The sequence below is a fragment of the Phoxinus phoxinus genome (genome assembly GCF_949152265.1).
Source record: "Phoxinus phoxinus genome assembly, chromosome: 7".
In the NCBI taxonomy this organism is placed as follows: domain Eukaryota; kingdom Metazoa; phylum Chordata; class Actinopteri; order Cypriniformes; family Leuciscidae; genus Phoxinus; species Phoxinus phoxinus.
The window spans coordinates 15,785,466-15,798,272 of NC_136882.1; the positions used below are offsets into that span (position 1 = coordinate 15,785,466).

Sequence of the window (12,807 nt, forward strand, 5' to 3'; positions counted from 1 at the left end):
GAATTATGGCACTGAGTAATAGTTCCACTCATGCACATCCTTCATTTCAATGGTTTGTGTAGTTTATAGAGTTTAGTGTGCTTGAGTCTGTACTGAATTATTGTTATCGGTTTCAAAATCCTTACAATATTTGCCAGTTTTCCTGAAATGCATCTTTCTCACTATCCTTTAAAATCAACCCCCAGGAATATCTAGCAGGACTCTTCTGGGAAACGTCTGAGAAACAAAAACATATTAAGGAACTCTCCATACCACATGCCAGGAACTAACAAGATTAGATTTTCCTTAAAGGTCCAAAAACTCATAAATCTTAAGCAAACAAGTACTTACGCACCTATTAGGGCTTTAAACACTGCTTTAATATATAGTTGCCATTGATCAGTTTGCACCAGCGACTAATGTCTTTGTCAGCATGAGTTGAATTATAAATATAACAGTTTGAAAGAGTCGTTATGTATTGTTATATGTAATATCAACTTCTATGTTCAATGTGCCTTACTCAAATGCTTCTCCTAAAATGTTCTTCTCTAAACCATGTGTGGCGAAGCGGAGCGGTACAGGATTTCAATAAGTTACTTTGCTTATGGTGATAATTGTCGACTACGCCACCCTGAATAAATCAGGGAATATCTAAGTAACCCAGCGGTTAGCATTAGGTCACACAGGTTCGTGTGTGTCAGGGAGGTTAGAGACAAGAGTACACATAATTACAAAAAGGTCTTTTATTGACATACAAAAATAGTTAAAAACAGTATCTTCTTTTAAAACAAAGGCGCACAGCGCTCAATGCACAAATGTCAAGGCACAAAAACAGGTGCTCACAAGGGGGCAATATGAGTGGCACACACCGACATAGTCCTCTACCCACGAGGGTAGGAGGAGTTTGTCAAACAAAAAGTAAAACAAACCAAAACCAGGCTGAGCTTACCGGCGGAAGGACCACTTAATGGCTTTTCCAAAAGCGTAATTCTACTCACACACACACGTCACCGTGCACTTGGATCATACACGCAAGCACTCCAAAAGGTGTCACTCACTGCAACACTACCACCACCACAAATGCACTCGGGGGTCCTCCCGCCTGGTCACCTCAGTTCCTGGGAGAAACAAGATAAACAGCTGAATTTGTTTATCCAAAAAAATATAATAATCAAGGTCCACAACAACACACAACAGTAGTTACAGAACCAAAATCTAAACAATAAACACAGCTGACCAAAAGAAAGAGAAAAAGAATCACAGTAGATAGAGCTGGTGCAGCACACACACACACATACACGCGCGTGTGCACACACACACTGGTTCTCGTACTAATAACAGTCAATTATTATTATTAATCAACTTTTCTAATCACACAAAAAAACGAAAGGAAGTAGAAGTAGACGGTATAATCCTGTGCCCTTATGAATTCCCGCCGGCACGATCAGCGCGACACGGAGGGACACTGGTTATCCAGGTGGACTCAAGTTCGTAGAAACACGGAAGAACGAGAGGGAGATTGTGCAGAGAACCAGCACAATGGTCCGGAGGACGAAAGGGAGGACCTGCGCCTCACGAACGCCTTAAAGAGAAGCAGCGGGATGTTAGTGCCTCTCTTTCCACTACAACCTTACAAACATCTTACATGACACTTACCAAAAGACGACATTACCCCACATGAAATCCCCACAGGCTACTATTTACCGCGATCATCACAACCACCGATTAACTGGGGTACAGGAAGCAACGCATTAACAGTGACATAGCGACTCAGTATACCACACGCCATCATAACCACCACTCAATACAGGGACAGTTTACATACCTGAAGGGTGGGCAAACACCTATTCTGAGCTGATGAAAATGCACCGTCAGACAAGTGCTTAAATGAAACGCTACAATTAAAAAGATAACATATCAGTGGCGTTCTAAACACATGATTTAAACCACCCGCTACCAGCACATACCTGAGGCGATAGTGGATGACGCAGGAGGGGGAGGACAAGACATGACGCATCTCAGAGTACAGCCAACCAGCGTTAAATAGACCGTACTCTTTCCTGATAGGACACCAGGACTGTCAGCCACTTACCTAATTCTGCCACACATGCGTCAGTTTACATTTAGCATACAGTATTACTATATAAGGTTAAGATGTTCTTGTATATGTGATAGCTATTAAAGTTAATCCAGGATATAAAAGAAAAAAGTCTTAATCAGTGTTATTGTGAGATTTATGCCTTAGATAGACAAACATTACTTTGTCGGTCCAGAGTAATGCACTCTAAGAACTGCCTCCCATGCTTTTATCTGCGGATGATTTAGGCTCATTAAACAGGATAGGAGAGAACACAGCCAAAGACTGTTTCCCTCCCTCTCAAACTTCATTTAGCTGGGCTTGCAGCTCTGGTGGAATGGTGGACTAAAAGCAGGTGTAGGTGTAGAGCTGGGTAAAAGTGACCTGTCTATATCAGATCATCTGCCAGGACAAAAATAACCAGCCATTGTTTTGTGAAAGAGGGCTGTCTGGGATGAGATTGGGATCAGTGGTGAAGGCGCCTCTCATCGGGGATAAAGGGTCACCTTATCATCTCAGCAGGGGCTCTGGATTCACCCTGGCCTCATTTGAGCAGTTTTCCCCTCCGCCCATTCCTCTTTCCACAAAACATTTCCATTGTTGCAAAACACTGCATTTGTGGTTTGTCCACTCCACCCCATGTGTTGGGCAACTTTTCTTTTGTAAGAAATGCATAATATATAATATATTTGAAGCCTCTCTTTATAAATCCCCATGTCCGAAGTCAACATTTCTGATGCCTTTGATACTCAAAAGTATCACACTGAGACTTTTTGTCTTTTCCTAATCCAATTAACTCTAACATTTCATGCTGTTACTGTTCTAATATACTGTACTTCTGTTTAGGTCTTAATGTTCCCTGAAAAAAATACTATTACAAATAATTTTAGTACTAATAATATGTTATTATTATTATTAACATTTTTGTATTCATTTGTATTAATCAATCTGCTACAGCATTGCAATCCTCATTTATTTTTGAAGTTTGAATTTGATTGCTATCTTAAGCGCTACAGTTGTAATCTAAATGATTCAATCCCCATTGCAAATCAGGTTTATTGCCAAAATGTACAGACCTTTAGCTGTTTGCAATGAAGAAATCAAACAAAAGTAATTGAAATAGCTCAACACAACAAGTGGTTTCCCCAAATTCAACTGAAAATGCAAATTTGAATGACTTCTGCCGTCTCTAATTATTCAACCCCTTCATGGCAGGCATCTTTGAAACTTAGAACACCCTTTTGCTGTTATGACCTGCTGCAAACTAGATGTATTACCACACCAGCTTCTGGCAGCGTTTCTTAGGAATATTAACCCATTCCTCATGAGCAATAGCCTTTAGTTTAGTAATATTATTGGGTTTGCGTGCTGCAACCGCCTTCTTCAAATCCCATCAGAGATCAGGTGAGTGTGATGGCTACTGTTGAATCTTCCAGGACTTCTTCTGCAACCAGGCCTTGATGGAATTTGAGGTATGGTTGTGTTCATTGTCCTGTTGTAAGGTCCAATGACGACCAAGCTTCAGTTTTCTCCTAGGATTTTCTGATACTTCAATGAATCCATCTTGCCTTCCACACGCTGCAGGTTTCCAGTGCCAGAGGATGCAAAGCAGCCTCAGAACATCATGAGCCACCATCATGCTGAACTGTAGGCAGAGTGTTCTTTTCAGCATATGCTTCTTTCTTCTTCCTCCAGACATACCACTGATCCATAGGGGCTAAAAGTTCCAGTTTTGTTTCATCGTTCCACAGAACAGAATCCTAAAACCTCTGTGGCTTATTTATATGATTTTGAGCAAATTGGAGCCGAAATTTATTGTGCTTTTGGGTCATTAGGGATGTAGGCTATCTTAGAGTTCTGGCATGCGTTTAGTATGCACCTTACTGTGCAAGCAGAGACTTCAAAACTATGCTTCCAACTGTGTCTCTAGGAATATTTAGTGCCTTCACTATCTTTTTGTATCCTGTTCCTTATTTGTGAAGGGTGATAATATCTTCTCTTAACTGTTTGGACCATTTTTTTGACTTAGCCATATGTCTAACATGCAGTCAAACCTGACACTCAACAAACCTAGCCAGTTCAGATATTTCAAGTGTTCTAGCTCAAGCACACCTGGTGCAACTAATGAAGCCCTTGATTAGTTGCATGAAGTGTGCTTGAGACAACACCTGTCTTGGAGATTTGTGCTGTTGTGAGGGATTCTGTTCAGGGGTCTGAATAATTTTGAGCCTGCAGAAGAGCCTGCATTTTCAGTTGAATTTGGGGAAACCACTTGAAACATCTGTTGTGTTGAGCTATTTCAATTACTTTTGTTGGATTTGTCCATTGCAAACAGCTGAAATTTTTGCCAATAAACCTAATTTGCAATGGGGGTTGAATTATTTCCCCCTCATTCGCGATCGCCCTTTGGGGGAATGGGAGTGGGGTGTCCTTCCCCCCCTCTGTCCTTTCGCGAAGCAGGAGTCGCACTAGTTGCACCACCATACTGACGGCCCCGAATTGGATAAAATACACATTATTGACAATTGCATTGAGTATATAACAGAGGTTTAAAGCTAAAAAAATATCTGGTTAAATGCATTATAAGTTATATTTGCAAATGAATTATTGGGGTCTCTGGGACACAAACATAAGACTGTGAAGGTAGTCCAAACAGAACATGAGGGTTAAGGAACGAAAGGGCAGACCATAGCCCATTCACTAACCACTAGCAGATTCTGTTCTGACTCACAAATCTCAGGGGTGTAGGACAGTCTATGAACTTCCGCCCACAAACATCAGCCACTTTCTTTTCTGTAGGAGTTTTCCTAATGACTCAACAACTTAGTAAGCATTCCTGTCGCGGAAGTTCTATGCGTGTTTTGCTGTAACTAGGGATAACCTCCGTCCTCTGTGCAGACTTTCAGGCTATGGAAAGGAAATTCTGAGACATGACAGACTAAATGCACATCTGGGTTGTCATGGTGATAAAAAGTAAGTAAAGATGGTATATGTGTCTTTTAGATCCCTGAGACATGTCCAGATCTCTCATGAGCATAATTCCCCTTTACCCTCTGACCTCTCTGGAGCTCAATAAAAAAAAAAAAACACACACAAAAAAAAAAAAACAGGCACACACATGAACACTAACATGCAGAGAGACACACAGACAATAATGACATCAGAACAGAAGCCGGTTTGGCGTGATGGAGAGTTTGTTGAAATAAACAAACGCCCCTCTAACCGACTTGTAACTTCCTCTGGCAAGTAATTTTATAAATTTGAGTCTTCCTCTGCCCCTTGTCATTGAGACCACTTCTTGCAGATCCATTGATATACTGTAAAATAAAATGAATAAGTATTCGTGCTGCCTTAAATTTTTTTAAGTTTAGTCAACTTGAAATGTAAAATTGTACAAAGTGACTTGGATATTTGAGTTGACTAAACTTAAAATCGTAAGGCATAACAAACACTTACTCTTTTTTTTTTAGTTAACTTACTTACTAACTTACTAAGTTTTTGCAGTGTAATAACTATTCCACACAAGTGTTGTGCTATGATTAGTATTTTTTTTATTTAAACTGCACACATTTTAGGATCAAATAGAAACTTTTATATTAGTTCCCATAATACACACACATCCCTCTTAAGTCCACAACAGAGCCACAACTATATCAGATGGCAAAATAAATTCAGTTTGGAGGCAGAAAGCAGCAGTTAGATGTGATTTTGTAGATTCTGTGGGGGTTGCAGGAGTTTAGAGATGTCTGGGTAAAACTGATGGGGGTTGCAGCTGTACCCCGCCCCTGTCCTCTGGGAGAATGATGTCATACACTGCAGCAGAGATGTCGAGATTACAAAGAGCTTAGACTAGCCGTTACCAAAGTCCTGTCCCTTTAAGCCACATCAGTTCGCTGGGTGGCCATGTTGGAAATATTCCCTGGCAGATGTTTCTATGTGAGCAGTAAGCGTGAAAGTACAGAGGAATAATTGGGCAAAGACTGAAATTTCTTCAACTGTTTGTCAACGTGGCAAAACAGAAGGCCACATAATGATAAATAAAAGTTTTTTTTTTATTAAATCTAATCAAATGTGATGCGTTATATGGGGACTTCTGGGAACGTTGTTTATTAGTGGGCGCCATAAAAAAAAAAGACTTTTTTTTACAAAACTTTTACTGGCTTTATCAGCATGGATGCATTAAATGTATCAAAAGAGAAGACATTTTATATTGTTACAAAGTATTTATATTCAAATAAATGCTGTTCTTTTCTAACGTTCTATTCATTAAAGAATCCTGAAAAAAAAGTAGCACTGTTTCCACAAAAATATTAAGCAGCACAACTGCTTTTAAAATTGATAATGATAAGAAATGTTTCTTGAGCAGCAAATCAACATAAAGTGGTGCAGGGATGAAGTATTTGTGTAGGCCAGTCCAGAGGTTTGCATTACCCTGGTTAGTCAAAAACCCAATAGGATTTTTCCAATGGCTTTTGGATTATTGCAGAAAATTATGATTCTTACATGTTTTGTTCATCATGATAATCTTCGCAAATTAACACAGTTTTTATGAATTTTTGGAGCATAAATACAATCGGCAGAAGTCAAACAAACTTGAACATCACCATCACTAAGCTTCCGACTAACTCTTTTAGTCTTTGTTTAATGTCCCGACAGTAGTCCCATTTAGCCACTTCTTAGCTACCGCTTATTTCAAGAAAAGTAAAAGCTTTTAAAAAATCACAAGAGGGTATTACTGATGCCAGTGATGTATTTCATATCGTAGAATAAACCGTGAAAATATCTTGAGCTTGCGTTAACCACAGACCTTATTTCAATTTTTTTTTTTTACTATTAAAAACACTCATTGACTTCAGGACAACGAAACCGGAAGGGCTAAAATGCTAACTTGTTTTATTTGAGAACTGTCTTTCCTGAACACATCTGTCAACTGCCAACATTTTCATGACCTATGGATGTTTCTGTAATATTGTTGTGCAGCTATGCACAAAAAAAAAAAAACTGGCTTTGAGTCATTCATTGAGTCATAGCAAATGCAGCCAGATGTGCTCACATATTGTTAGTGGAGTCAGATCTCATAGGTTCACTCTGCATGCGTTGACCTCCATGACGCAGCAGCTTTAGGTTCAATCTCTGTAACTTCTCCCATTTCCACAAAAATCCCCCAAACAAGAACTTATTTGCCACTCACTACCGCCAGTGGTTTCAGATACAGAGAAACCAAATGAAAACTGATTCATACAGACCATGTTCCTCATCGATGACAAGGTGGGCTGCATTGAGAAACCACAAGAGAACATAGAGAGAGTCATCCAAATTCAAAGGAGAAAACTGGATTAACTGAGATGTTTAAAGAGCAGCAAAATGTCGTTAAAACTTTGTGGACAGAAGTCTTTATAAGCCCATTAAGAGAGAGAGAGAGAGATATCTTGCATATCAGCTCATACGCATAGATTACACTTATCCTGGGGGAGGAGAAAGAGAGACTGAGGGAGCAGCGGGGAGACAGACATGTAGAATAAAGCATGAGTCAAACTCTGGCCTGGAAATCACTGAGTCACCTGTTATTAAACAGCAATCTGTCTCATCTCATCATATGATTGAACTACATGGTGGTATGATTATTGCAAACACAGAAAGCTCAGAAAGCAGTTTCTAAAAGTCTGATGATGTTTAAATGGGAGCTCTGTCAGCATAGTGATCTCCATTCATAGAGCGAGAAGGGTACAGTTTTAAAATGAGAGGGTGTTGACATCAGTCCTGCATTTTGAATGACCTGCAAGATGCCTTAAAGATAAGATATAGACAGAGCTAGATCCATCAAGCTGTGAGTAGCAGAAAAGTTAGAAAGAAAAACATTGTTACTGTATTTACTGTACCCTCACAGCAAACTGTATAGCCTATATATAAGATCACAGCAAGGTCACTGCTTACTGACACCATTGCTATCATGTTTGGAACATATACTGTAGTAATCTGTAATACATTCTTTCTTAATTCCCAATGTGTTTCCCCACTGAAATGATTACATCACCCCAAATATCAGCCTGTGAACATTTGAGACACATCTTCTAAGCGAAGCAAAAAATAAAACATTGCGGGTCCAGTGTTTTTTTTGTTTTTTATATATTATTGACAACATACTGGAGTTTCAGACTTATGGGAAGACTTTTAAAAAGGTCAAAGCAGATGCACTTATATGCATTTGCAGGTGTTTTACAAGGGGTCCGTGAGTGTAGAATATGCAAGGTTTTGGAGCTTTATAAAGTGTCATCAGGTTGCCTTGGATGAACATATTCAAAATTCAGCCTCCTAGTTTGGTGGAAAAATGTCTAAACAAAGTCCAAGCCAAGAAGTCAAAGCAATTTTGCAACCCTGAAAGCCCATAGTTGCAATTTTGCAATGTATTTATTAATTGTTCTGAAAATTGTTTCAAATCATGATATGACAACATATGTTTTTACATTACTTCAACTCATCCAAATAAGTTAAGCCATTTTAAACATAATTTTTTAATTTAAGTTGACATGATTTACACAGCCAAGTTGATTGTACTTAAAAAATGAAGGCAGCAAGTGTATTACATTTATAAAATGGCTTCCTAAACATAAAGAGGACAATAAAAAATATATATATATATTAGCAACGATAGAGTCTATGAGGATTCAATACTTTTAGTATGTTGGGAAGTTAACTAATAGCCATGTAAACTCAGAACTGAAATTATTTGTCTTTTATTTACCAGTTTACATCTGTGGTATAAGTCCTCTTTCAATCTTTATGCATTTTTTAAGGGTGACAGTAAACTGAGAATGACTTAATTTTACCACCAGGGAAGTATTATTAAAGTTAAGAGTTTGTCTAATTGGTTTCAGATGGGTGCAGCCCTGAACCATCTGTGAACGGGACATTGGACATTCATGCACTCCAACTGTAGCATGATCTCTATTAGATTAGTACAGTCAAAGGCTTCCTTAAACGGAGAGATTTGGGTCATTATTGAACACTGACGTGTTGGATTAACAATATTTATAAAACAAAAGCCAAGTACACTACACTGAGAGTGTTTGTTTGCAAGCGCTAGCTTTGGATTCAGTATCATCCTAAACTTTTTACGCAAAAAGCGAGCTTCAGATTGGGTGTCTGTGTGCATGGCTGGTCGACGCTCTCATACGCGTGTGCACGGGTAGTTCCTCCTCCAGGGCGGAATGTTGAGGTCAAATAAAAGCGCTCCGCACATCTGAGCTCTCCGCAGAGGTGTGCGCAAGAGCTGGAGGGGCAGGACGCATAGAGAGTGAAACACACAGAGGGAACTTGGAGACTGAAAGCGGCTAGTGACCCTGAATCCCGCAGCCAGTGTATTACTGCGTCTCCTCGAACCTCCATTGCTAGGAAAGGAAGGCTTGACTACTGGTATACTGCTTCATCTCACCTGTGAAAATGACCGGTGGCCCGTTGGGCACGGCGTTGGCAGTGGCTTTGCTCGCCTGCACTGTGCAGTGTATGCCGAAAGGAACGGGGAAACATAGGAGACAAGCTCAGGAACACTCGGTGTCATCCGTGTCCCAAGGTATGCGGTCCTCCATTTGTTTGTTTTTGTATTGATTGTTTTGAAATGGGCAATTAAGTGGTTTTACGCACGCAAATAGTTAATTAAAAGCTGGAAAATGAACTCTAGGGATTCGTTTTTTCTTTGTGTGATCGTTGTTTTTTGTTGAGAAAGTTAAAATATTGTAGAGCTCAGAAGGGTTTTGTTGTGTCCTCTGCAGAAGGCTGTGTTGAAAATAGTCAGTTGTATGGAGTTGGAGAGCAATGGGAGCGCAGTTATCTGGGGAGCACACTGATCTGCACTTGTCATGGAGTTTCTGGTATAAAGTGTAAATCGAAGCCTGATGGTGAGTGCCTTTACATTGGTTTTATTATGTGGGACACATCACTGGAATTAAGGTTTCTTGACTTGGTTGAATTAATAACCATATACGACAAGTTACGTTTGAAGTACTGAATAGTATGAAGAACAAAGAGTCCATTTCTTTCCCCAGCTGAAGAGACCTGCTATGATAAAGTAAACACTCGCTCCTATCGGGTTGGAGAGACTTATGAGAGGCCCAAGGATGGGATGATCTGGGACTGTACTTGCATTGGCTCTGGCAGAGGGAAAATCAGTTGCACCATTGCAAGTGGGTAGACTGGAACTTTCCTTCACTGTACTTAACCGCACTTTGGGAATTATACTTTTGGGAGTTGTGCTGCTGTTTACCTTCTACGGCTCTGTTGTAGACCGCTGTCATGAGGGAGGGCACTCCTACAAGATTGGAGACACATGGAAGAGACCCCATGACACTGGAGACTACATGCTGGAGTGCGTCTGTTTGGGAAATGGGAAAGGAGAGTGGACCTGCAAACCTGTTGGTGAGTTTAGGCATTTAAAGACACTATAAAGCAAAAATAATTGTATGGCTTTTTTTCTGTGTCTGCTTTGAGATATATGATAGTATACTTTTAAACATTATTAGTAGATTATATTTAGCAGATATATGCGTTTAAAAATTACTTTCACTTGCAGGATAATGGACCAAAATAATTGATGACTCATCCTGCACTACACAGATTCTTGTCCAATCAAATGCTCTCTAGAATGAGAATCTCTCTTGCCTTAATACCACCTGTAATTGACTAGCAAGTAGCAAATCATGGTTCATAACAAACTTTTTTTTTTTATCGGCCCTTCAATATGTCCCGCCCAAAGTTCCAGTTTCTATACGAAATATGTTGACACAAGAAAGAATCTGCAACCATCAAGTTAATGGGAAATGAGATGTGTCATATTAGTAGTAGTAGTATTAACATCATGTTATTAAACCCTTTTTATTCTTTTGCTTGATAGCGGAGCGCTGTTACGACAATACGGCTGGCATGTCCTACATGGTTGGTGAGACCTGGGAGAAACCCTACCAAGGCTGGATGATGGTGGACTGCACCTGCCTCGGAGAAGGAAGTGGACGTATTACATGCACATCCAGAAGTAAGAACTCCACCCCTTTTAGAATAGTGGAACAGTCCAAACCACACAAAACTCCCTTTCCCAGTCTTCCATCTGTCCAACTGGATTTCACTTTAATTATCCACTCAAAGTGCATTTCAAACCTCTGGCATCAGCGCAAGAGCTTTTTTAACTGGGCAGAAGAGGGAAAAACTTTAACTTTACTGTGTTTTATTAAACAATTGTGTACCCAGAAGAGCTTAATCAGTTATTTTGTTAGTGATGAAGAACCGCAACATGGTTTCTGATGAGAAACATCTGCATTGTATGATTGTGTGTGCATCACAGACCGCTGTAACGACCAGGACACACGCACTTCTTACCGGATCGGAGACACGTGGAGCAAGACAGATTCTCGTGGACATGTGCTACAGTGTTTGTGTACTGGAAATGGACGTGGAGAGTGGAAGTGCGAGAGACATGCATCACTGCACACCACTAGCCTGGGTGAGAACCTCACATTTTTGAAAAAAGAAATGAAACGGAATAAAATTAAAATATTAGATTAATATAAAAAAAGTTGAAATCTTGCCTAACTGAAATAAAATAAGTTCTATTACTAAAATTACTGAAACTAAACCGAAAATAAAACAAATGAAACCTAAATAGAAATAATTAAAATACTAAATGACAAAAGGACATAACAAAATTACTAAAATTACAACTATATTTTAAAATGATAAATTGTAAAATATATTCACAAAGAAAATCTGTATATCATTCGTTCATTCATTTTTTTGGTTTAATATTGAAGGAGTAGCGAACTCCATCCATTTAGTTTATTATTTCACTTCTGTTCTCCACACACTTACTGTGCCTTACACCGTACAGGCCCTAGACAGGGCCTTCTTCTGTGTCGACATACAGTAGGTTTACTATGGCTAACTACGCGTGCCAGAGAAATAAGCTATTGTAGGTGTTTATTTCAGAATATGGATGTATCTCGCGTCTGCTCCCAAATTACCCATTAGTCTACTTCTTTGGTATACACCGTCTGTTTTATTTAGCTGATGGACTTTTAAATCTGTGCAAAGCTGTGCAACGCACTGAACAGTGTGGAGTAGTGAACTCACAACGGTTCCATGACTTTGCTATGAAAGTTTCGCTGGCATAGAAAATAAAAATGTGCCCTATATTTTTAAGTGTTTTGAAATCCTACAATTGCTTTGTGCATGAGACAGAAATCTTTGTTCACTGATGATCTTCCCCTCCACAGCAGCTTTCAAATCAAATATGGAGCCAATGGTTCAGGTTGGATGTCAGTGGCATTAAATGTCTCGTGACTGAACATCATGTCCAACATATTTAATTTGAGAGCTGTATATCTTTATATACCGGTGTATATATATATATATATATATAGAGCGAGAGAGAATCAGTTGAAAATCAGTGTATGGATGTAGAGACAAAATGTGTATCCTCATGTGGTATTTTGTGCTCTAGGTACTGGGTCTCGTGTGGTGACCAATGTCCAGCCTGGTGTGTTCCAGCCCCAGACTGTGCCTGAACACCCCACGGAGGGATCCTGTCTGACAGACGCAGGCATTTCCTACGCCCTGGGAATGCGATGGATCAAGACCCAAGGCAGCAAACAGATGTTGTGTACGTGCTTGGGGAATGGTGTCAGCTGTGAAGAGTCAGGTTAGTGTCTTTATTCATCAGGTGCGTCTGCGGTTTTATGTGATTGAATCTGCTGCTGTTCACTTAG

The 12,807-nt window shown here is 39.7% G+C and overlaps 1 protein-coding gene and 1 long non-coding RNA gene across 2 annotated transcripts in view; one reads left to right on the plus strand and one right to left on the minus strand.

Annotated features, from left to right (window-relative positions):
• Nucleotides 1-709: 709 nt before the first annotated feature.
• On the minus strand, nucleotides 710-1,994 carry LOC307001887. The gene is made up of 4 exons (XR_013798354.1): nucleotides 1,947-1,994; nucleotides 1,805-1,874; nucleotides 1,636-1,708; nucleotides 710-1,561 (listed from the first exon to the last, which is right to left on the minus strand). It is a non-coding gene; the product is annotated as an uncharacterized lncRNA (long non-coding RNA).
• A 7,313-nt stretch (nucleotides 1,995-9,307) lies between these two features.
• The window catches only part of fn1a (fibronectin 1a), a 31,387-nt gene continuing 27,887 nt past the window's right edge, over nucleotides 9,308-12,807 (plus strand). Inside the window, exons 1-7 of the mRNA XM_079618350.1 lie at nucleotides 9,308-9,626; nucleotides 9,826-9,951; nucleotides 10,099-10,236; nucleotides 10,337-10,468; nucleotides 10,944-11,081; nucleotides 11,388-11,546; nucleotides 12,543-12,740. Of these exons, the coding sequence (XP_079474476.1) occupies nucleotides 9,497-9,626; nucleotides 9,826-9,951; nucleotides 10,099-10,236; nucleotides 10,337-10,468; nucleotides 10,944-11,081; nucleotides 11,388-11,546; nucleotides 12,543-12,740 (1,021 nt within the window). The 5' untranslated portion in view covers nucleotides 9,308-9,496. The remainder of the gene's footprint in view (nucleotides 9,627-9,825; nucleotides 9,952-10,098; nucleotides 10,237-10,336; nucleotides 10,469-10,943; nucleotides 11,082-11,387; nucleotides 11,547-12,542; nucleotides 12,741-12,807) is intronic.